At 43.1% G+C, this 26,825-nt stretch overlaps 2 protein-coding genes across 3 annotated transcripts; one reads left to right on the forward strand and one right to left on the reverse strand.

The window, feature by feature from the left end:
• The first annotated feature begins 12,268 nt into the window (after nt 1–12,268).
• On the forward strand, nt 12,269–13,852 carry il17a/f1 (interleukin 17a/f1). Its single transcript, XM_014192555.3, has 3 exons — nt 12,269–12,420; nt 12,716–12,954; nt 13,297–13,852. The coding sequence occupies exons 1-3, from the start codon at nt 12,388–12,390 to the stop codon at nt 13,535–13,537; spliced, it is 513 nt and encodes a 170-aa protein (XP_014048030.3). The 5' UTR covers nt 12,269–12,387; the 3' UTR covers nt 13,538–13,852.
• Nucleotides 13,848–18,865, reverse strand: LOC100196046 (stathmin-like 4). 2 transcript variants are annotated; one of them, NM_001141075.1, is given in 7 exon segments: nt 13,848–14,483; nt 15,369–15,386; nt 15,783–15,974; nt 16,229–16,434; nt 16,651–16,740; nt 16,832–16,892; nt 18,748–18,796. In NM_001141075.1, coding segments are annotated over 6 exon segments (528 nt in total). In that variant the 5' UTR covers nt 16,845–16,892; nt 18,748–18,796; the 3' UTR covers nt 13,848–14,474.
• Between the last annotated feature and the right edge of the window lie 7,960 nt (nt 18,866–26,825).

Genomic DNA, 26,825 nt, shown 5'->3' on the forward strand with positions numbered 1-26,825 from the left:
CTTTTTGCTTGGTAGGACATTATAGCGCAACACATTACACCCCTTTGTTGATCATTGTTGTAGCCTGTTGCATGCATCTCTTATCTCAGCGATCAACCGAACAGATAACAGAGAAGCAGCGGTTGTGAGATACTCCTACCTCCTCCTACCCAGTTGTAGTCTAGTCATTCTGTACACTCTAGACTACACAACTACACAACAGTTTTACTATCTCTCCATCGAGATGAAACTCTGTTCTAAATAGATGCCTCCAATGATAGGCCATCCTCGTGTGCTCTTTACTACCCAACCACTGCACAGATGAGTGAAAGGCTGACTGTATCTAGACACTGTCCCATTTTAAAACAGGTTACATACACCACCCTCTCAACCCTCTCAACCTGGGAAACGTTCACATGCACACAGTCAGATGCTGCCCCATGGAGGGAGAGAGCGAGAGAGAGGGAGATGCTTTAGTGGAGGCTATGCACAGGTATTCTCCCACTCACTTATTTTTCAGTGGGCATTGCGTATACTCACTTCTTAATCCCCATGATGCTTATCAAAGTAGTGTAGTGGAGGTATACGTGTATCACTTAAATAAGAATGATGAAACAGATCATAATGCTTAGCTTAAAATTTTGATAAAGTATTATTTCACATTTTAGGCCCAGCAATGTGCACACGGCGGTAGGCCTATGAGAGAATGTTCTAAAATGCAATTAGCAGGTATTAGGTTCTAATTCTCAGAGTAAAAAACTCTACGGACACTATGAAAGCTTAACCAAGTTTATTCTTCCCAGAGGATCAATACAGCTGCATTAGACAAAACATGTTTCCACCAACACAAGTATATATACTCCAATTTAGATGCACTCCTCCTTCTCTCCAACCCTGACATCTGTTATGGTTCGACAGGAAGACGAAATGATGGGGTAATAAACCGTTCCTCCTCCCTTAAGGTGACCTGACCTGACCTCAACCCCCTTGATGCCTAATCCAAAGCTCTCCACCCATATCACCCATAGCACTCCCTTAACACCCTCCCCTCTACCCAGCACATTCCAAAGCATCTGGCTCCAACAGATAACCATTTAACTTCTGATGTAAAAACCAGTCTCTATCACTCCTCAGATACTATAGTATTACTCCTGGTGTATCATGTCTCTAGTATAACAATGTTGCAAGTTTAACACAGATTCTAACACAGGAAAACATAGTTCTAAAATGCGTTCCGCACATGCAAGAGGACAGAGATGGGAATATCGGTTAGAAATGTAGAAAGAGGAGAGATAAAGATGCAACAACTATCATGGGTTGCTCATATGATTAGGATCATGCCTTTCACTGCAAGACAATTAAGTACATTTGAAAGAATAGAACAGGAGAACGCATATGAGGATGTCTTCGTAAAAAATTATTGCCTCCACGTTTCTATGGTGGGATTTTGGCTATAGACTACTTTGAGCAAGATAACACATGCTTCGTAATATGAAGTAAAACGTCCAGGTTTCAAACAATTTATTAAGGACATAAAAAATATAGACATGCTAATGATAGTCCTAACCTGGTAAAACCTTCCCAATTAAATGTTAACTGGCTACAAAGTAACCTATGCCTACACTTTTTTCATTCAAATTTTTCACCCCGGAGGTTTTATCTGGACATGGTTCGCCAGGACTTCAAACAGCCGAAGCTAAGTAACATTAACATGATGCCTTCTAATTGCAGTCGTTGTACTTATAATATACAGGAGAACGATCGCCTTACGGCAAGGATAGCTGTGCTGCAAGCCCAGCTTCAGACGCAATCGTTAGGCAAGGGCAATTTCAGTGTAGGAAAGGATGAAACAGCGTCTGTGCCACCAGTAAGTACAGATAGTAACGTTAGTATAAACCCCCTCGCACGGTCCCCGCAGCCGGACAACTTTCTCATGGCTTCTGGAGGGAAACGCTGTAGGAATGCTCAACCGGTGTCGCTTATTCAGCCGACAGAAACTTTCAACCGGTTCTCCCCATTAAGCGAGTCGGAGTCGGAGGCCGAGACTTCTCTGGTCTCTACTCCTCCCATTGTGGGGTCTGAGACGCCGACGGCTCCCACCATTAGCTCTGACAAATTGAAAACCCTAGTCATTGGCGACTCCATTACCCGCAGTATTAGACTTAAAACTAATCATCCAGCGATCATACACTGTTTACCAGGGGACAGGGCTACCGACGTTAAGGCTAATCTAAAGACGGTGCTGGCTAAAGCTAAAACTGGCGAGTGTAGAGAGTATAGAGATATTGTTATCCACGTCGGCACCAACGATGTTAGGATGAAACAGTCAGAGGTCACCAAGCGCAACATAGCTTCAGCGTGTAAATCAGCTAGAAAGATGTGTCGGCATCGATTAATTGTCTCTGGCCCCCTCCCAGTTAGGGGGAGTGATGAGCTCTACAGCAGAGTCTCACAACTCAATCGCTGGTTGAAAACTGTTTTCTGCCCCTCCCAAAAGATAGAATTTGTAGATAATTGGCCCTCTTTCTGGGACTCACACACAAACAGGACCAAGCCTGGCCTGTTGAGGAGTGACGGACTCCATCCTAGCTGGAGGGGTGCTCTCATCTTATCTACGAACATAGACAGGGCTCTAACTCCTCTAGCTCCACAATGAAATAGGGTGCAGGCCAGGCAGCAGGCTGTTAGCCAGCCTGCCAGCTTAGTGGAGTCTGCCACTAGCACAGTCAGCGTAGTCAGCTCAGCTTTCCCCATTGAGACCGTGTCTGTGCCTCGATCTAGGTTGGGCAAAATTAAAAATGGCGGTGTTCGCTTTAGCAATCTCACTAGTATAAAGACCTCCTCCATTCCTGCCATTATTGAAAGAGATTGTGATACCTCACATCTCAAAATTGGGTTACTTAATGTTAGATCCCTCACTTCCAAGGCAGTTATAGTCAATGAACTAATCACTGATCATAATCTTGATGTGATTGGCCTGACTGAAACATGGCTTAAGCCTGATGAATTTACTGTGTTAAATGAGGCCTCACCCCCTGGTTACACTAGTGACCATACCCCCCGTGCATCCGGCAAAGGCGAAGGTGTTGCTAACATTTACGATAGCAAATTTCAATTTACAAAAAAAAAACTTTGACGTTTTCGTCTTTTGAGCTTCTAGTCATGAAATCTATGCAGCCTACTCACTCACTTTTTATAGCTACTGTTTACAGGCCTCCTGGGCCATATGCAGTGTTCCTCACTGAGTTCCCTGAATTCCTATCGGATCTTGTAGTCATAGCAGATAATATTCTAATTTTTGGTGACTTTAACATTCACATGGAAAAGTCCACAGACCCACTCCAAAAGGCTTTCGGAGCCATCATCGACTCAGTGGGTTTAGTCCAACATGTCTCTGGACCTACTCAGTGCCACAGTCATACTCTGGACCTAGTTTTGTCCCATGGAATAAATGTTGTGGATCTTAATGTTTTTCCTCATAATCCTGGATTATCGGACCACCATTTTATTGCGTTTGCAATCGCAACAAATAATCTGCTCAGACCCCAACCAAGGAGCATTAAAAGTCGTGCTATAAATTCTCAGACAACCCAAAGATTCCTTGATGCCCTGCCAGACTCCCTCTGCCTACCCAAGGACGTAAGAGGACAAAAATCAGTTAACCACCTAACCGAGGAACTCAATTTAACCTTGCGCAATACCCTAGATGCAGTTGCACCCCTAAAAATTAAAAACATCTGTCATAAGTTACTAGCTCCCTGGTATACAGAAAATACACGAGCTCTGAAGCAAGCTTCCAGAAAATTGGAACGGAAATGGCGCCACACCAAACTGGAAGTCTTCCGACTAGCTTGGAAAGACAGTACCGTGCAGTATCGAAGAGCCCTCACTGCTGCTCGATCATCCTATTTTTCCAACTTAATTGAGGAAAATAAGAACAGTCCGAAATTTCTTTTTGATACTGTCGCAAAGCTAACTAAAAAGCAGCCTTCGCAAATGGAGGATGGCTTTCACTTCAGCAGTAATACATTTATGAACTTCTTTGAGGAAAAGATCATGATCATTAGAAAGCAAATTACGGACTCCTTTTTAATCTGGGTATTCCTCCAAAGCTCCATTGTCCTGAGTCTACACAACTCTGCCAGGACCTAGGATCAAGGGAGATACTAAAGTGTTTTAGTACTATATCTCTTGACACAATGATGAAAATAATCATGGCCTCCAAACCCTCAAGCTGCATACTGGACCCTATTCCAACTAAACTACTGAAAGAGCTGCTTCCTGTGCTTGGCCCTCCTATGTTGAACATAATAAACGGCTCTCTATCCACCGGATGTGTACCAAGCTCACTAAAAGTGGCAGTAATAAAGCCTCTCTTGAAAAAGCCGAATCTTGACCCAGAAATTATAAAAAACTATCGGCCTATATCGAATCTTCCATTCCTCTCAAACATTTTTGAAAAAGCTGTTGCACAGCAACTCACTGCCTTCCTGAAGACAAACAATGTATACGAAACGCTTCAGTCTGGTTTTAGACCCCATCATAGCACTGAGACTGCACTTGTGAAGGTGGTAAATTACCTTTTAATGACGTCAGACCGAGGCTCTGCATCTGTCCTCGTGCTCCTAGATCTTAGTGCCGCTTTTGATACCATCGATCACCACATTCTTTTGGAGAGATTGGAAACCCAAATTGGTCTACATGGACAAGTTCTGGCCTGGTTTAGATCTTATCTGTCGGAAAGATATCAGTTTGTCTCTGTGAATGGTTTGTCCTCTGACAAATAAATTGTAAATTTCGGTGTTCCTCAAGGTTCCGTTTTAGGACCACTATTGTTTTCACTATATATTTTACCTCTTGGGGATGTCAATCGAAAACATAATGTTAAATTTCACTGCTATGCAGACGACACACAGCTGTACATTTCAATGAAACATGGTGAAGCCCCAAAATTGCCCTCGCTAGAAGCCTGTGTTTCAGACATAAAGAAGTGGATGGCTGCAAACTTTCTACTTTTAAACTCGGACAAAACAGAGATGCTTGTTCTAGGTCCCAAGAAACAAAGAGATCTTCTGTTGAATCTGACAATTAATCTGGATGGTTGTACAGTCGTCTCAAATAAAACTGTGAAGGACCTCGGCGTTACTCTGGACCCTGATCTCTCTTTTGAAGAACATATCAAGACTGTTTCAAGGACAGCTTTTTTCCATCTACGTAACATTGCAAAAATCAGAAACTTTCTGTCCAAAAATGACGCAGAAAAATTAATCCATGCTTTTGTTACTTCTAGGCTGGACTACTGCAATGCTCTACTTTCCGGCTACCCGGATAAAGCACTAAACAAACTTCAGTTAGTGCTAAATACGGCTGCTAGAATCCTGACTAGAACCAAAAAATTTGATCATATTACTCCAGTGCTAGCCTCCCTACACTGCCTTCCTGTTAAGGCAAGGGCTGATTTCCAGGTTTTACTGCTAACCTACAAAGCATTACATGGGCTTGCTCCTACCTATCTTTCCGATTTGATCCTGCCGTACATACCTACACGTACGCTACGGTCACAAGACGCAGGCCTCCTAATTGTCCCTAGAATTTCTAAGCAAACGGCTGGAGGTAGGGCTTTCTCCTATAGAGCTCCATTTTTATGAAATGGTCTGCCTACCAATGTGAGAGACGCAGACTCAGTCTCAACCTTTAAGTCTTTACTGAAGACTTATCTCTTCAGTAGGTCCTATGATTAAGTATAGTCTGGCCCAGGAGTGTGAAGGTGAACGGAAAGGCTGGAGCAACGAACCGCCCTTGCTGTCTCTGCCTTGCCGGTTCCCCTCTTTCCACTGGGATTCTCTGCCTCTAACCCTTTTACAGGGGCTGAGTCACTGGCTTACTGGTGTTCTTCCATGCCGTCCATGGGAGGGGTGCGTCACTTGAGTGGGTTGAGTTACTGACGTGGTCTTCCTGTCTGGGTTGGCGCCCCCCCTTGGGTTGTGCCATGGCGGAGATCGTTGTGGGCTATACTCTGCCTTGTCTTAGGACGGTAAGTTGGTGGTTGGAGACATCCCTCTAGTGGTGTGGGGGCTGTGCTTTGGCAAAGTGGGTGGGGTTATATCCTGCCTGTTTGGCCCTGTCCGGGGGTATCATCGGATGGGGCCACAGTGTCTTCTGATCCCTCCTGTCTCAGCCTCCAGTATTTATGCTGCAGTAGTTTATGTGTCGGGGGGCTAGGGTCAGTCTGTTACATCTGGAGTATTTCTCTTGTCTTATCCGGTGTCCTGTGTGAATTTAAATATGCTCTCTCTAATTCTCTCTTTCTCTCTTTCTGTCTTTCTCTCGGAGGACCTGAGCCCTAGGACCATGCCTCAGGACTGCCTGGTATGATGACTCCTTGCTGTCCCCAGTCCACCTGGCCGTGCTGCTGCTCCAGTTTCAACTGTTCTGCCTGCGGCTATGGAACCCTGACCTGTTCACCGGACGTGCTTGTTGCACCCTCGACAACTACTATGATTATTATTATTTGACCATGCTGGTCATTTATGAACATTTTATCATCTTGACCATGTTCTGTTATAATATCCACCCTGCACAGCCAGAAGAGGACTGGCCACCCCTCATAGGTTTCTTCCTAGGTTTTTGGCCTTTCTAGGGAGTTTTTCCTAGGGAGTTTTTCCTAGCCACCGTGCTTCTTTCACATGCATTGCTTGCTGTTTGGGGTTTTAGGCTGGGTTTCTGTACAGCACTTTGAGATATCAGCTGATGTACGAAGGGCTATATAAATAAATTTGATTTGATTTGATTACATGGCAAAATTATATAATCTACCTGGCATTTGCATCAATCCAAGTGGCCATTTGTTTTTCAAACTTAATCTCATGTGCTACAGAAACACGAACCAAACAACAGTGCTACTGTAGGTGCCTGCACACATGAATTAAAGGGTAACTACACAAAAAAAATCTACATTTCTTAGTTTTTTCCCAGACCTCAAAACTGGTCTCCTGATGTGGTTTAAACATTGGACTAATCTAATTGTGTTGTGTTTCTATATAAAGAAGTGTGACTTTGAGAGTAAAAACCTTCCGACTCAGTTGATAACCTCATTTATCTGTTTCAATAGTATTACACTACTTGCACAGTACAGCATGGGTTGGCCTGACTGTGAAAAACCAATATGGGATTCATCATTTTAGATCATTTAGAGTGTATGCCACTGTTTCTCATAGAATGTTTCACACAGGGCGCATTTCCTTCGCCGGGCAGGCCATTTAGGAAATTTTGGGAAAAATCTGAGTATACCCACTTCTCCAGGCACCACTACACCACTGACTACAACCTTTTAAAACAGACAAAGCAGCATATTACTGTTCATTATCCTTGGACTTTTGGAGCTGACGGGTATTGTACTGTACATTACATTGCTTTCCTTTTATGGACCTACCAACTTCCTGTGTCTCTCCTGCTGGCCCCGCCTCTAACTGTTATATCACAATCTGTGTGATGTGGTTCCAAGCGTCCTCTTGTGTGGTCTGGTCGGACGGTGTCGAGGTTTCGTTCTTAGTCTGCTGCTGTGACTCAAGAGAGACTTATTTGTGGGAAGTGCATCAGCACTTCTGTGACCCCATTCTATCTAGAGAGAGGAGGTGTGTATGTAGACAAATACAATGCTTCTGATATAACTGCCACCCATGATACAACAAAATACAACATAGAAAAATAATATGATATACACTACCGTTCAAATGTTTGGGGTCACTTAGAAATGTCCTTGTTTTTGAAAGAAAAGCTATTTTTTTGTTCATTAAAATAACATAAAATTGATCAGAAATACAGTGTAGACATTGTTAATGTTGTAAATGACTATTGTAGCTGGAAACGGCTGATTTTTAATGGAATATCTACATAGGCATACAGAGGCCCATTATCAGCAACCATCACTCTGTCACGTCCTGACCAGTAAAAGAGGTTGTTTGTTATTGTAGTTTGGTCAGGGCGTGGCAGGGCGTGTTTGTTTAGAGTGTTTCGGGGTTTGTTGGGCTATGTTCTTGTTAGTCTATTTCTATGTTAGTTCTAGTATGTCTATTTCTATGTGGTGTTTATTGGGTTGACATTCAATTGGAAACAGCTGCTCCTCATTGCTTCTAATTGAAGGTCCTATTTAAGAGGGGTGTTTTTCTATGGGATTTGTGGGTAGTTGTTTCCTGTTTTGTGTACGTGCACCTGATGGGACTGTTTAATGTAATTTGTTGTTTTTGCATACGTGTTTCTTTTGTTTTCCTTCTTTAATAAAATAAGAAGATGAGTTTACACGTTCCCGCTGCATTTTGGTCCAATCCTTATGACACCCGTGACACACTCCTGTGTTCCAATGGCATGTTGTGTTAGCTAATCCAAGTTTATCATTTTAAAAGACTAATTGATCATTAGAAAACCCTTTTGCAATTATGTTAGCACAGCTGAAAACTGTTGTTCTGATTAAAGAAGCAATAAAACGGGCCTTCTTTAGACTAGTTGAGTATCTGGAGCGTCAGCATTTCTGGGTTCGATTACAGGCTCAAAATGGCCATAAACAAAGACTTTCTTCTGAAACTCGTCAGTCTATTCTTGTTCTGAGAAATGAAGGCTATTCCATGCGAGAAATTGCCAAGAAACTGAAGATCTCGTACAACGCTGTGTACTGCTCCCTTAGTACCTGCAAAACACCAGTCTCAACGTCAACAGTGAAGAGGCAACCCTGGGATGCTGGCCTTCTAGGCAGAGTTGCAAACAAAAAGCCATATCTCATGCTGGCTAATAAAAATAAAAGATTACGATGTGCAAAAGAATGCAAACACTGGACAGAGGAACTCTGCCTAGAAGGCCAGCATCCCAGAGTCGCCTCTTCACTGTTGACATTGAGGCTGGTGTTTTGCGGGTACTATTTAATGAAGCTGCCAGTTGAGGACTTGTGAGGCGTCTGTTTCTCAAACTAGACACTCTAATGTACTTGTCCTCTTGCTCAGTTGTGCACCGGGGCCTCCCACTCCTCTTTCTATTCTGGTTAGAGACTGTTTGCGCTGTTCTGTGAAGGGAGTAGTACACAGCGTTGTACGAGATCTTCAGTTTCTAACCAAAAGTCAGCAAAGTGCAAATATATTTGTGCCCTGTTCTAAGCTCTTGATTGACCAGTGTCTGCCACAGATACACACGTGTAGCCTTTTCCTGCAGTCAAATGACCTAGTAGCCTTATGGGTGGAATGTTCTTAATATTTTTCATAATTTCACAATTAACTGTGTTTTTATGTCAAACGGTTTAGTTAAATTTCAGTCTTCTGTGATGTATATAAAGTGTAAAATTGGGATGTAAACTCAAAATTATGGTATAGGTGTCTTCTTTTTTTAAGCCCATAACCATGTGTGTGAGGTGTATACTTTTGTTTCAAAGTAGATTTGTTTATGACTACCAATAAACACTCTGTGTGACGCTGATTTAGCCCAGTGCAGTAAAAAGTTAATCGATAAAATGTTTTTGGGTCTCCCCCCGTGGTTCCTGGATATTACTTAGCCCACACTGGTTGGCTGTTAGCGGAAGAGGAGGAAACAACTTCAGAGATTCCTGGATGTTTAAAAAACCCCATGTAGGTTAACCCTGTGCCTGACATCCACATTTTGACTGACAGTGGTGTCCTAGATTGTGTTGACAGAACAAAGGGGGGAAACTAAGTCCTAGAAGATCTGAGCCACATCAAAGCCAGTCAAGCCTTACTGAAGTACCTGAACTCGCGCCGAGATCCCTCGCTTTCCATTGCTTCAGCTCTGAGATAGCGTAGCATAGCTTTTTATGTATCACGAACTGGATATCAAATTGTTTTGCAACTAAGAGAATATAACCCTTTATTTCAGAAAGGGCTGTAAATGACCCACCTAAAGATTTTTCTTGTCTCTTAAAATGAATCAAACCAATGTGACTGGCCTGAACTCAGTTCTTTGCTGTGACCCTAGTGGAACTAGTCATGTCCAGGCCCGCTATTTGGGACGTACTGTGTCAGTGTTCAACCTTGTACGGTGAAATTAATCATTCAAGACACATCTACCGATGTAGGATCTAAATTTGAGCCAATTCTTCTACAGCAGGAAAATAATTCTGCAGCAACAGGAAATGTGAATTATAATGTGGATTATAATTAATGGACATATTTTGCAGGGGTTTTCGTTAAGGAAAATCAAGTCTGACATTTTAAAACGGGAATTACAAACTTTAGAAGCCATTTTAAACCTCAAATATATTACAAGTGTGCATTTCCTGCTGTCCAGGAAAATTATCAGCAGCAAAAGAGTGATCAAACTAGGATCCTACGCCTGTAGTAGATATGATATACCATGAATAGTTGGGAATCTACCCTTGCTGCCATTGTGTAAATGCAAATAATACAAAATGTAACCGCATTGTCTCGATATCATGGTCATCATCTCATCATGTTCATCATCTCAAGAGGAAAAAAACAAAACCATGACAAGGCAAGAAATGTGAGGCTGAAAACTCACAGTGCTGTCTATCTGAACCCATGGTTACATAATGATCGGCATGACAATCCAGGCCAGTTGCTGGTTCTATTGGGTTCTGAGTGTTGAAGCGTGGGAGTATCAAGTGCGAGGAAGTATGCAGTGTCTATATACATATAGTTGTATTATTACTGTGATACGATTTTAACTTTGGGTGTGCTATTTTCCCAGGACAGTGAAAATCTCACAAAGATTTTGATGTCAAATTTCAGAAAAACATTATCTACACACATCATCATTTTAATCACATTGTTTTAAGCACACAGTTTGCCACACACATCATTTTAAGCACATTACCAAATTAATTGAGTTGATCTAATATAATATAATCAACAACATAAAGTCAGTAGACTCCTATGGCCATGACAATCACATGGCTTGACAATGGCTGTTTAAACTGACATACTGTTGCTGTGACATAGACATCTTCCTACCTATCAGAACTATTGACACGATCTGGCCCATAACCATACAGCTTCCCACGGCTGGCTGGTTGGCTAATGTCAGTATCAAATGACTTGGCAAACGCATTGTTGAGCCCTACATAACACTAATGATAATAATGATAATACTTGTCATTAACAGTCTTTTGCAACTGACTTTGTCATGGAACAAAGTTATCTGGCCTATTATGGACCCCAAAATAGACTTGAAATTCCCAGAATATGACAATAAGATTTCAGTAACACTTTACTTGACACTCAGTATTCTAACACATTATGACACAGTCATAACCATGTCATAATATGTCATAACAGCTGACATAACTTGTCATAAAGTATCATAATATGGTCATAACACTGTCTTGACCCATATATTCACAACTGTTGTAACATATATTGCGTTATTTTATGTCTGGTTATGACACCTATATAAGGGTGTCAAAACCCACATTTATTTTAAATAATATGTTTCCCTACCAAGAAGTTCCCTTTTGTTTGCAAGTTTGTTTCTTAAATCCTTTCTTGTTGTTGTAATGAATTATTTACAGTCAGGTTTTCTTTCATCCTATTTTAAATAACTTGTAGGAAATACACTTTATGACACTGTCATGAAGCATTATGACCATCCTGTGTCACTTTACTTGGACTAAGTATTATGACCATCATATAATCATATAAGCCAGATAGGTCTATCATGTACATGCCCTTATGTCAATCATCAGTCAAAAAGAGGGTGTCTTGTCCTGCTCCTGATTCCTGCTCCTGCAATCATCCCAGTCATCAGCCACAGAGCATTGGGGTGTGTGCAATAATTTAATATGGTCAATTAATAATAAAATTTATATGACATAAATATATTTTTGACATGTAGGCTATGGTGTAAAGCCATGTTTTGCCTTGTGTGGTAGCTTTTGTGGGTTTTGACACTCTTATGTAGGTGTGTGTCCTAACCAATCATAAAATAACACAATATACAGTATCTCACAACAGGTCTAAAGATCTGTGTCATGACAGTATTATGAACATATTAAAACAGGATATGACAAGTTATGTCACTGTTATGACATATTATGACATGGTTACGACAGTGCCATAACGTTTTATGACGCTGGGTGTCAAGTAAACTGTTACCAAGATTTCCATAGATGACAGCAGTAACTACGTGTACCACTTTTCACGCTGTGTGGTTGGCGAGTAAGCATTAAGCAGAGGATGAAAGGCAATCGCAGCATTACAGGAAGTGAAACTCCTGAGTAGACACACAGCCATTACAGTATAAAACCTACAGCATCACCTCAGACAACCTTAACAGAACCAGAACACAGCAGCAGAAAAAGACGAGCAGAACACTGTGAGACAACCAGACAACCAGACCAAGGCTACAACACAGCAACGACCTTCCACTGAGGACGACAAGACTAACAAACAAATCATGGGTTCTACTTCAAACGTACACTTTTTGATGGTAAGTGATTACTTGAGTATCTTCAAGATATCAGCAGAGTTTGCCACTGGTGTCTGTATCTGCTGAGCAAGAAGTTGAAATTGTTTTGAAGTTCAGTTCTTTCATTTTGATTATCCATTTTACGTTATTGGGTTCATAATTGAGTAAAGATTATGTTTTATGTTTTGCTGTTGAATTTGCCTGGCTCATAGTGTAAATCAGCAAACATATTTAGCAACAAATTTAGCAAAACTGTCCTATATATGCCTTCATTCAGAGGTGATACCAGGCCACCAACAGTCCCTCTGTTCCTCAGGTGCTGTGTTTAATGGGGTTATTGGAGATGATGATGATGGGTGCAGAGGCAGCCCCCCACGTTCATCCAGGGATGACAGGGAGATGCTCACAGAGAAACCTTCAGGGACACAATAAGCCTGTAGAGCCTTCAGCTCCAAACACAATAACTGTCCCCCTGCACCTGGACCCGAGCGACTTGATTCCTTCCCGTCTCGTCAGATCCATTGGGAACCACTCGATCTCCCCATGGACTACCAAGTGAGGACCTGCAACGAGCTTACATAGACACAATAGAAATACCACAATACACACAGACAATTTTTGGGGGGATATATATATATTTTTATATGCCTTTCAAAATAATAATAATAATACATTTTATTTTAGCCTTTCAAAATACCTAAGAACACTTACAGAGTAAGGAATAAAATAAAATAGGAACATGCTATATGCTTATATGAAATATGCCTTTCATACTTTAGGAAGCTTGCTTAAAAAAAGGCTGAATTCCCAGCTGTGCTCTGTTGAATACATTGTGATCTCTAATATCATCCTCTCCCCCTCTCTTTCTATCTCCTCTCTCTCTCTCTGTCTCTCCAGCACCACCTATGATGAGTCCCGCTTTCCCCAAACCATCTCGGAGGTCAGGTGCTCTCTGGAGGGCTGTCTGAACGTCGCGGGTAAGGAGGACAGAAGCCTGGAGTCCAAACCCATTTACCACCAGATCCTGGTCCTGAGGAAGGTGATGGGGAGCGTGGACAGATACTACTACCGGCTGGAGTCAAAGATCATCGTGGTGGGCTGCACATGTGTCAGGCCTAGCATTGAGCACCAACAGTAATGATATCAGTGTGGTGAGGTCAAACCTGGTGGTGCAGCTTGTTGGGCCATGAGTGTTGGCAATACCAAGGTTGTAGGTTCGATCCCCACATTCATTGAAAGTATTTGTGTGTTCGTTTTATGGAGCTTTGGCTCTATGTCAATGAAATATCGATTTGAATAATCAAGTATGGATATATTTTCTATTGAGCTTTAAATCACAAAATTAATTATGTATTTATTCAGTATGTGGTTCTATTTATTTTTGGGTTATTTAATGTATTGGATGATATTTTGGTATTTATTGAATAAAGAAATGCACATGATCAATTCAAAACAGAACTCCTTTAATTCTCTTTTGGCATCTAAAATAGAGCACAATTTCTGTACATCAACAAGCAGCCACATCATTCCCTGACCTCCATTTGCTTCAGTAGATTTACAATGATGTTGGCTCTGACAGACTCAAGTTTACAAACCAAACTCATAAGGACATTTAAGTTAAAACCTTGCCTGCAGGTGTGAGCTCAAAGCAAAATGTGTGATATCAAAGTGTTTTTACTGAAGCATACACGCTCATGCTCACGCTCATCCTTACGGAAACGCTCACACTCACACTCACACCCACCGTTGGCACTGTTGGCACGTCAGCAAAGCACAGAGAGAATCCTGAGCAGAACACTGAAGAAGGGAGCAATGACGTCATCCTTTGTCATATGTTTCAGCTCGATCTTTTAATATCTTTTTGGTTGTACTGATCAGTTCCTAAAGCAGGGCACACTGACCAATCCGCTTCAGTCGTTGACTTAACCACCTCTCTCATGTGTCATCATTAGAATCTCATAGTCTCAGTCTTTTCTCCAAACGACTGAACCCAGAGGGCTACAGTCTGAACAGGCTGGCGAACGCCCTTCAAAATGGCTTCCAAAATAAGTTCAGCTCGTGTTGTGATCAGGCCGTCATGACACCTACAACACAGAGTTCAGAGATAGGACAGTTAGATAAAGACACAAGCGCACACACGTGACTAGTGCACATGTAAGTAAACATACAAACAACAAGGGTCTCATATACAGATGTTGTACTTTTTTAAATTGATATTGAGTGATACATCACATACATCTGTAACTGATACATATTAGTGCAAACAGTCTATTCCTCTAATATTCAAATCTACTATGTCTGAAAAAACACCAAAGAAACTAGCCGTGCACAATCAACACTACACTACACACCGCAGTGAAACACAACAGCCATTGACTACAGAATAAAGACGGAGATAATTAACACTTCAGATCAAGGAGCTTTCTTATTTGAAATAGATATAAATTGCGAAGCCGGTAGCATCAGTATCCCATTCAATGACTATTTATGTACTGTACATAAGCTAACATGCCAAAAAGTGGCGGAAAGTGTGACAAACACGATGTGTAGAATGCTTTAAATTGAAGTGTATGTGTCAGTGATTTTATTGACCAGAACTTTAAAAGGGTAAGCTATGTTTTGATTTCTTGCAAATAAGGATGTGTTCAAGGTCTATTATAAATACCAAGCCTACAGAAGGTGTAATTAGCTACTAAATGATGCATAGCGCTCTTATACTCCGCTACACTCAAGAGCAATACAAAACTACAACTTGATTTTCTGTCTCTCCAGGAAACCGCCTTCTGTGCACTTCTCCTACTTCAACTCCCATGTCCATTTTGAGAACCTGTCATGCTAGTCTCTTTATTTTGTCTCTTCTCTTCCCTCCTATTCTCACGCAACAAAACAAAGGCACCACGGGCTCTCTTTCTTTGTCTCCATCTCTCTCTCTACTCGCTCTCCTCCTTGTGCTCTCTGTTTTTCCTCACCTCCACAGCGTGCTTGTCCTGAAAGAGAGAAACACAGACACCTCTCTTTAGACTTCCCGTCCGTTTCATATCAACAAAATAATGGTCAGAGGTAATGATATTCTATGGATGACTAGTCAGTAGAGTGTATCTCAAATATGTCTTGATTGTTTTTCAAACCACCTCCATTACATAGAGGTAATACACAGCACTCTGAACTTTAACATCACAAAAAAGAAAATATCTTAACCAAATAGAACTATTCTGACAGAATATTGATGATATTATCCATGACAGATGAAAAACAAACAAAAAACAAAGGAGATAGAGTTAGGGTTGGGGTTAATTCCATTTCAATGTTCATCAATGCATTTCCTGTATTGAAATGGAATAGACCCCAATCCTGCCTTGGGTATCAGCTGAGTGTAACTCTACCTTCTCCTGCAGGCGTTCCAGCATGGCGGCCAGGTGTGCCTCCCGTTTCTCCTTGTTGTGCTCCATGCGCAGCTCCATGCGCTCCTTGGCCAGCCGAATGAAGTTGTTGTGTTCCTCCAGGGCCTTCTGGGCCACCTCACGCTCGTGTTCCCGCTTCTCAGCCAGGTGTTTCAGCAACTCAGCCTCCTGGCACTAGGGTGCGATAGAGAAGGGTAGAGGGAGGGGTGAGTGGATGATCAGAGACCAGAGTCCCTATCTCTTCAATGATGCAAAGCAGTCTTGCTCAACTCTGTACACCTGACTCTAAGGATTCCATCTCCCCACCAAACTGGAAAAATTCAATTCTGACCAACATTCTGTGAACATTCCCATCTCCACCATACAAATCTAGAAACAGTCAATGTTGGCCTTCTTTCCCTCTTGACCCCTGACCTCTGACCCCTCACCTTTCTCCTCTCCTCAGCGGCATCCAGCTTTCTCTGGATCTCTTCCAGGGAGGGCTCCCTGCGTGGAGGTGTGGTGGCGAGAGGGTTCGGACCCCCGTCAAACGAGGGGGGCTTCAGGATGACCTCGAAGGCCTGGCCGGACCTCCTCTTGTTCAGCTCAATCACCTCCATGTCCCTGATGATGCACAGATTCAGGTCCACCACATCTGCAGAGGGTAGAGATTAAGAAAAGTGTGACATTGTATAAAGGAAGGACCCAAAGGAAATAGAATACCAATGAGGGGGCGGGGTTCCATTTGTGTAGCTGCATCAAAAACAATAATTTTAGTAAGCTGATTGCTGGCTCATTGAATGAAATGGCGTCTATGGTGTGTTGTGGGACTTGCAGGTGGATTGTGGGAAAATTGTGTAAAGATATTTGCCTTTCTTGGAGGGCTTTTCTTTGGCTTCAGGTAGGATGCAGGAACAGAAGATGGACACTAGAGGGAGCTCCCGTATCTTGTCTCTGTAGGCTGCAGGGGAGAGAAGACTATTAGCATGAATCTATGTCTCCCTCTCCCTCTCCCTCTCCCTCTCACACACATGCAAACACACATACATTACCTGCGAGAGTCATTCTGCCTCTTGTTTATCTTCTAAAGACACTGTGGTGAATCAGATAGTCCTAAAAGGGAGACAAAAAAAGTTGATTAACATCAGACCTTGCAATCTGCAAACACATGTTAAATCCCTGTACAGCAACAGAATTCCATTACCATTACAATAAAACGGGCCATTGTGAACTACTGTAAAGCCTTTATTCAAACCCACTTATAGAGAGCATTTGAGCCCTTTATGCTTGTCACAAAAAGAGAGAGGGAGGGGTGAGGAAGAGATAGAGAGGAGGATGGGGATTGGGTGAGAGCACCATCTGCATTCTGCTGCAGAAGTGACCTAACCACTAAGCTCTCTCTCTCCTCGTGATAATCAGGTGGACAGATCACACATTACCAGAGCATGATGGTACGCTTTTGTTATATAATTAAACAAGGCAGGGCCTATCTATCCTGCTCACATAAGATACAGGCCTTATTGTCTACAGCAAAAAGGAGAAAGTGATGGATGGAGAGAAAAAGAGATACTTGATAATAGCATCATAATAATCTTTCCATTTGTGTTAGCTCCTGCTCTTCAAGCAATTGCTGTGACTCAATTGTGGTCTATTCACTTCACCACAAAGACAACAAAAGAATCCACCCACAGGGAATATGAATATTCTCTCTCGCACTTTCTTTGCTTTTCTCTCCTCTCTCTTTCTCTCCATCCACTCCTTTCTCACTGGCCCCTAATCTCACACACTTACACAAAGCTACCTCACAACAGTAGCTAGGCCACTAGACCACACAATACATTCCCCTTACATACTCAAAACCTTCAGTCATGACTAACTGCAGGACTACTGTTCCACATTGAACATTGCTGTTGTTGAACCTGCCTACTGTGAGGCTTGACTGTAGAAAGAGTCTGCAATATATTCAATCCTTCACCTACTTGAATTCAACATGCTTTTATGACTTACAGCGGCTTAATTTTTCTATGAAGTGTGTTGCCTGTTATTTTGTTTCCTCAATATTTCTGAGTGAGTATTCATGCCGTGTTGAAAGAACAGGAAGGCACCACACAGGGAGAGAGTAGGAGGAGTAGGAGGGAACCAAAGGCCCACACACACACACACACACACACACACACACACACACACACACACACACACACACACACACACACACACACACCGCACGCACGCACGCACGCACGCACGCACGCACCATGAACGCATGCACAAACACATTTCTTCCCACAGTGTAGATGAATACACACATCGTACAGATTTCATTATCACCAGTCAATCCCAATAAAAAAGGAATCCCATAGTTAGCACTGATATCTCGATCCTAATCTTAGACTCACAATCTCCTCATTGCATAACCAAAGTCATCTCATAGTCATCTTGTACTGATCATCAGCATCTTCTTTCTCACTTTAAGCTATTTCTTCAACAAGTAAAGCATTTTGTAATAAATGCATAGTTAGTAACGCACACTGTATGAATTGCATAAACTGTACGTCGGTGAACCGAAGCCACTTTACAAAATCATCTGGGACAGACTGTTTCTTGTTGTTTCACTACGTTTCAATCTATCTGTGGATAATCTGTGCAGCCAGACACGGTGCACGTGCACACACTTGAACAACTGAGGTGAGGTAAACTCCCTGTGCAACTCTGGTGATGTCATAGTCAATGCTGCACAGAGAATGTCCATCATCTGTGGCAGAGAGGCATCCCATGCATACACTCTGTTTTCTGTGGCTAAAGTCTTTTCAGATATGAAACAGAACAATCTTTAGAGAATGCACAACATACACACTTAAATTAGCAAAATATACAAGAAAACAGCTTTGAAATGAATATAATAGGACTATATCCTGGATGCAACATCTCATATTTTTGTTTGTTATTTCAGTAGCTTAGATGGACTCACCCTGTGCTGAGCAATGTTGGTGGTACTCTCCTTTTGTTTCTTTATCTCTCTTTCTTTCTTTCCCTCTTTCTCTGTTGTTCTGCTGCTGTTTGGGCTGCTCTCTCAGCAGCATCAGCACCACAACCAGCTATTACTGCATGACATCACCTCCCAGCCATCCCATTGGCCCAGAGGAATCAAGGCTCCTGATTGGCTGGAGAGATGGTGGAGGGAAGGGGACGGGGGTAATGTGGAGGAGGAATGAGCTGGGGGTGAGGTTGTGTTCTTTAGCGTTTACTGAGTGGAGGCAAGCTGCAAGGATGGATACATCCTAAATGGTGACAGAAACAAGATAATAGCAATACAGTAAATAGGTGGATAATAGCACAGTCACCAGTCACAAAGGATATGTAAGGACAGATGTTTGTCACAGCAGTTCAATGCATATAAAGATGGGAAACATGAAAAGACAGAAATTAGGGGGGTTGCAGGAAATTAGGTTTAATACTGCAACATTTTCTCTCAGCCTCATGGCGAAATGTGTAGAAAATCAGGAAATTTGCTTTAAAACTCCAATATTTTCTCTCAGCTACATGGCAAAATGTGAACAAAAGCATGTGATGAGCTATAAAACAGCTAAAGAAAATGTCTCTGTCTCTGTCCCATAACAAAAAGTGTAATATTGCAGGGAATTAGCATTTATCTCTCTGCACCTTGGCAAAATGTGTTGAAATGTAGTAAGTTCGCTTATTTTCCCAAAACAAGCAAAAACCTTGGAGGTCGGTCCCCCAAAAGCACTCGTTCCGGCCCTGATTCATGAGTTCATAATTTCTTGATAATTGAGTGAATGAAAACACTGGTCATGTCTACTCATGTTGTATGACACTGAGCTGAAGTACTGAAAACAGAAACTATGAATGGAGCACAAAGTGTAAGTCGCTCTTTCTGATGAAACAAACGTGTGGTTGAATTTATTCAGCTACTGTGACTGCTGTCTTTTTGTCGTCTCGGGCTTATTATATATCACGGTGGCGTGTGAACTAACGGGTTATAGAGCAAACAACTCAATTATCTCAACACAGGATGTAATATGGCTTTTTTCCTGGCTTGGCTTCCCCAGTGATTTTACTCACGCACCGCTACTGGTCAGAGAGGACTTTTGTAGTGCTTTGGGAGTCTGATGGCGGTCACTGACTGAAACGTTTCAGTGATTTTGCATGAGCGTTGCATGGAGTTTTTCCTTTACTACGCATACATAGCAATCTGAACGAAAAGTTAGTTGCAAAATCAGATGTGAATAATGTTGAATTAAGGGGCTGGTTGTGACTGGTTTGAGTCAGTCAGATTTTAGCAGTAAATGTCAGATCTATTACTGTCAGAACCGAGGGATCTGTCTCATCATTTTCAGTTCCAGAGCTCTGGATGACTAAACAACACTCACCTCGCAAACAGCCTTGTGTGGATCTGCTACTACCCACCCACGCACACACACGCACACGCACGCACGCACACACGCACGCACGCATGCACACATGCATACACACACACACACACACACACACACACACACACACACACACACACACACACACACACACACACACACACACACACACACACACACACACACACACACAGCCTGTTGACGGCTCTTTAAAACGGTCCACCTGTTCTTCTGGTTCTCCTACAAGTGTCTCAGTTTTAATGTTATTTCAATAACAGGACCTGAAATGAAGTTGAGATGTAAAGGGTCTTTTTAAATAGCGATCAATAATTAATTCCGTAATATAATGGAAACAATTACTTAACATGCAGAGTGTGCAGGTTTTATTCCACCCCAGCACCATTACTATTAATCAGATGTGTTAGTAAGTGCTGGGATGGAGCAAAGACCTGCAGACCCTGCAGCACTGTGGGACCAGGACTGTCCAACCCCGTACTGACAATCTTTAGGCTAGTGTGAGACTCCACAGAGCTAGATCCCCTTAATAAACTACATGTCCCATGATGCCATGCATGGAAGTGATATCTGGAACAGAACACTGAGTGCTCTAAGAACATCAGGAACACAGACTCCCAGCACGGCCATGGCATCCATCAGTGTTCGCAGAATAAACAGGGAGAGACTAGTAGCTGGAGAAAAAAGGGATAAAGGCAAATGTGATACAATAGGATGAAAGGAACCTGAGCCATCCACCAATTTACGTCAAATAAATTCTCTAGACATAAAAATCTGTATTTCTGTGTGAAGACTCACAAGCATTAATAGCGGGAAACATTCATATTAATGATCGTGCCCTCAAGGCGAGAAGTCAGGTGCATTCGAATTGATGTCATAATACATTAGCGTTGCAAGGCAGGGGGATAAGGGCAGGGACTGTGGAGTGCAGCAGCTCAGGGAGGCAAATAAAACAAACACATTAACAATACAGCATGCAGTAGAGAGAGGTGGTTTTATTAGCTCAAGGTGCATTGTTATTAGACACAGAGGGGGGAGGGATCGCACCAGCCCAAATGATGTCATGCAGCTGCATGCCAGCAGCAGAGTCGTGTGCAGAGAGAGAGAAAGTGAGAGAGGAGGAGAAGGGGGTGAGAGTGGGTGCTGATGAGAGAAATGTGTGGGCTATGAGTTGAGGAGAATGGTACAGTACAGGATGCAGAGAGAAAGAAGAGAAGGAAAGAGAGAAGGAAGGAAAAAGAGGGGGTGGAGGAGAGTGGTAGAGGTTATGAGTGGAGGAACAGAGCCACAGCATTGGAGGCATTAAAGAGATTGAGGGAGAGAAGAGGGAGGACGTTGCTTGTATAACACTTCTCCATTGTCTATCACTGCATTGGACTGTGCAGTCTTACCCCTGCAAAAGCTGAAGAGCAACCCCATATACCTTGAGTCAGTGTAAAACAATGACATAAACATTCCTAGGAGAGGATGGAGAGGGGGATGGGAGGACGAGCAGAGGAGAGGAGGGTAGACGACGATGTGTTTGCAAGGAAAGCCTCATCACCAGTAACCCTTCAGTGATGTCATTTCCAGCCAATCACAGGAGCTCCCTTTTCTCTCTCTGCAGATGCAGTACATGCATCAGTCTAATCGTCCGCATAGATCACATAACGAGACACAACAAACAATAAGAGGACAATGTCACGAGGAAAGCAAGGCGTTACGTCACTAAAATGTAATAATCATAAATAACAGACGATGCAGCAACAGTCATGTTTGCACGAGGTGGGGTGGGGACGCACATGGTTTTACAGTATATCTATAGGTGTTGTGAGGGGGAGGGGGACACACATGGTTTTACAGTATATCTATAGGTATTGTGAGGGGGAAAGGAGACACATGGTTTTACAGTATATCTATAGGTGTTGTGGGGGGGATGGGAGACACATGGTTTTACAGTATATCTATAGGTGTTGTGAGGGGGAGGGGGGGACACATGGTTTTACAGTATATCTATAGGTGTTGTGAGGGGGTGGGGACACACATGGTTTTACAGTATATCTATAGGTGTTGTGAGGGGGAGGGGACACACATGGTTTTACAGTATATCTATAGGTGTTGTGGGGGGGATGGGAGACACATGGTTTTACAGTATATCTATAGGTGTTGTGAGGGGGAGGGGAGACATGGTTTTACAGTATATCTATAGGTGTTGTGAGGGGGAGGGGAGACATGGTTTTACAGTATATCTATAGGTGTTGTGAGGGGGAGGGGAGACATGGTTTTACAGTATATCTATAGGTGTTGTGAGGGGGAGGGGGGACACATGGTTTTACAGTATATCTATAGGTATTGTGAGGGGGAGGGGACACACATGGTTTTACAGTATATCTATAGGTGTTGTGAGGGGGAGGGGATGCACATGGTTTTACAGTATATCTATAGATGTTGTGAGGGGGAGGGGACACACACATGGTTTTACAGCATATCTATAGGTGTTGTGAGGGGGAGGGGGGACACATGGTTTTACAGTATATCTATAGGTGTTGTGAGGGGGAGGGGGGACACACATGGTTTTACAGTATATCTATAGGTGTTGTGGGGGGGATGGGAGACACATGGTTTTACAGTATATCTATAGGTGTTGTGAGGGGGAGGGGGGGACACATGGTTTTACAGTATATCTATAGGTGTTGTGAGGGGGAGGGGACACACATGGTTTTACAGTATATCTATAGGTGTTGTGAGGGGGAGGGGAGACACATGGTTTTACAGTATATCTATAGGTGTTGTGAGGGGGAGGGGGGGACACATGGTTTTACAGTATATCTATAGGTGTTGTGAGGGGGAGGGGAGACACATGGTTTTACAGTATATCTATAGGTATTGTGAGGGGGAGGGGACACACATGGTTTTACAGTATATCTATAGGTGTTGTGAGGGGGAAGGGGACAGACATGGTTTTACAGTATATCTATAGGTGTTGTGAGGGGGTGGGGACACACATGGTTTTACAGTATATCTATAGGTGTTGTGAGGGGGAAAGGAGACACATGGTTTTACAGTATATCTATAGGTGTTGTGAGGGGGTGGGGACACACATGGTTTTACAGTATATCTATAGGTGTTGTGAGGGGGAGGGGGGGACACATGGTTTTACAGTATATCTATAGGTGTTGTGAGGGGGTGGGGACACACATGGTTTTACAGTATATCTATAGGTGTTGTGGGGGGGATGGGAGACACATGGTTTTACAGTATATCTATAGGTGTTGTGAGGGGGAGGGGAGACATGGTTTTACAGTATATCTATAGGTGTTGTGAGGGGGAGGGGAGACATGGTTTTACAGTATATCTATAGGTGTTGTGAGGGGGAGGGGAGACATGGTTTTACAGTATATCTATAGGTGTTGTGAGGGGGAGGGGGGACACATGGTTTTACAGTATATCTATAGGTATTGTGAGGGGGAGGGGACACACATGGTTTTACAGTATATCTATAGGTGTTGTGAGGGGGAGGGGATGCACATGGTTTTACAGTATATCTATAGATGTTGTGAGGGGGAGGGGACACACACATGGTTTTACAGCATATCTATAGGTGTTGTGAGGGGGAGGGGGGACACATGGTTTTACAGTATATCTATAGGTGTTGTGAGGGGGAGGGGGGACACACATGGTTTTACAGTATATCTATAGGTGTTGTGGGGGGGATGGGAGACACATGGTTTTACAGTATATCTATAGGTGTTGTGAGGGGGAGGGGGGGACACATGGTTTTACAGTATATCTATAGGTGTTGTGAGGGGGAGGGGACACACATGGTTTTACAGTATATCTATAGGTGTTGTGAGGGGGAGGGGAGACACATGGTTTTACAGTATATCTATAGGTGTTGTGAGGGGGAGGGGGGGACACATGGTTTTACAGTATATCTATAGGTGTTGTGAGGGGGAGGGGAGACACATGGTTTTACAGTATATCTATAGGTATTGTGAGGGGGAGGGGACACACATGGTTTTACAGTATATCTATAGGTGTTGTGAGGGGGAAGGGGACAGACATGGTTTTACAGTATATCTATAGGTGTTGTGAGGGGGTGGGGACACACATGGTTTTACAGTATATCTATAGGTGTTGTGAGGGGGAGGGGATGCACATGGTTTTACAGTATATCTATAGATGTTGTGAGGGGGAGGGGACACACATGGTTTTACAGTATATCTATAGGTGTTGTGAGGGGGAGGGGACACACACATGGTTTTACAGTATATCTATAGGTGTTGTGAGGGGGAGGGGAGACACATGGTTTTACAGTATATCTATAGGTGTTGTGAGGGGGTGGGGACACACATGGTTTTACAGTATATCTATAGGTGTTGTGAGGGGGAGGGGACACACACATGGTTTTACAGTATATCTATAGGTGTTGTGAGGGGGTGGGGACACACATGGTTTTACAGTATATCTATAGATGTTGTGAGGGGGAGGGGACACACATGGTTTTACAGTATATCTATAGGTGTTGTGAGGGGGAGGGGGGACACATGGTTTTACAGTATATCTATAGGTGTTGTGAGGGGGAGGGGACACACATGGTTTTACAGTATATCTATAGGTGTTGTGGGGGGGATGGGAGACACATGGTTTTACAGTATATCTATAGGTGTTGTGAGGGGGAGGGGACACACACATGGTTTTACAGTATATCTATAGGTGTTGTGAGGGGGAGGGGACACACATGGTTTTACAGTATATCTATAGGTGTTGTGAGGGGGAGGGGGGACACATGGTTTTACAGTATATCTATAGGTGTTGTGAGGGGGAGGGGACACACATGGTTTTACAGTATATCTATAGGTGTTGTGAGGGGGTGGGGACACACATGGTTTTACAGCATATCTATAGGTGTTGTGAGGGGGAGGGGACACACATGGTTTTACAGTATATCTATAGATGTTGTGAGGGGGAGGGGGGACACATGGTTTTACAGTATATCTATAGGTGTTGTGAGGGGGAGGGGGGACACATGGTTTTACAGTATATCTATAGGTGTTGTGAGGGGGAGGGGACACACACATGGTTTTACAGCATATCTATAGGTGTTGTGAGGGGGAGGGGAGACATGGTTTTACAGTATATCTATAGGTGTTGTGAGGGGGAGGGGACACACATGGTTTTACAGTATATCTATAGGTGTTGTGAGGGGGAGGGGGGACACATGGTTTTACAGTATATCTATAGGTGTTGTGAGGGGGAGGGGGGACACACATGGTTTTACAGTATATCTATAGGTGTTGTGAGGGGGAGGGGACACGCACATGGTTTTGCAGTATATCTATAGGTGTTGTGAGGGGGGAGGGGACACACACATGGTTTTACAGTATATCTATAGGTGTTGTGAGGGGGAGGGGACACACACACATGGTTTTACAGTGTACAGTGAGGGAAAAAAGTATTTGATCACCTGCTGATTTTGTACGTTTGCCCACTGACAAAGAAATTATCAGTCAATCATTTTAATGGTAGGTTTATTTGAACAGTGAGGGACAGAAGAACAACAAAAAAATCCAGAAAAACGCATGTCAAAAATGTTATAAATGGATTTGCATTTTAATGAGGGAAATAAGTATTTGACCCCCTCTCAATCAGAAAGATTTCTGGCTCCCAGGTGTCTTTTATACAGGTAATGAGCTGAGATTAGGAGCACACTCTTAAAGGGAGTGCTCCTAATCTCAGCTTGTTACCTGTATAAAAGACACCTGTCCACAGAAGCAATCAATCAATCAGATTCCAAACTCTCCACCATGGCCAAGACCAAAGAGCTCTCCAAGGATGTCAGGGACAAGATTGTAGACATACACAAGGCTGGAATGGGCTAGAAGACCATCGCCAAGCAGCTTGGTGAGAAGGTGACAACAGTTGGTGCGATTATTTGCAAATGGAAGAAACACAAAAGAACTGTCAATCTCCCTTGGTCTGGGGCTCCATGCAAGATCTCACCTCGTGGAGTTGCAATGATCATGAGAATGGTGAGGAATCAGCCCAGTACTACACGGGAGGATCTTGTCAATGATCTCAAGGCAGCTGGGACCACAGTCACCAAGAAAACAATTGGTAACCCACTACGCCGTGAAGGACTGAAATCTTGCAGCGCCCGCAAGGTCCCCCTGCTCAAGAAAGCACATATACATGCCCGTCTGAAGTTTGCCAATGAACATCTGAATGATTCAGAGGACAACTGGGTGAAAGTGCTGCGGTCAAATGAGACCAAAATGGAGCTCTTTGGCATCAACTCAACTCGCCGTGTTTGGAGGCTGCCTATGACCCCAAGAACACCATCCCCACCGTCAAACATGGAGGTGGAAACATTATGCTTTGGGGGTGTTTTTCTGCTAAGGGGACAGGACAACTTCACCGCATCAAAGGGACGATGGACGGGGTCATGTACCGTCAAATCTTGGGTGAGAACCTCCTTCTCTCAGCCAGGGCATTGAAAATGGGTCGTGGATGGGTATTCCTGCATTACAATGACCCAAAACAAACGGCCAAGGCAACAAAGGAGTGGCTCAAGATGAAGCACATTAAGGTCCTGGAGTGGCCTAGCCAGTCTCCAGACCTTAATCCCATAGAAAATCTGTGGAGGGAGCTGAAGGTTCGA

Source organism: Salmo salar, chromosome 01, assembly GCF_965601325.2.
Source record: "Salmo salar chromosome 01, fSalSal1, whole genome shotgun sequence".
NCBI classification, from domain to species: Eukaryota; Metazoa; Chordata; class Actinopteri; order Salmoniformes; family Salmonidae; genus Salmo; species Salmo salar.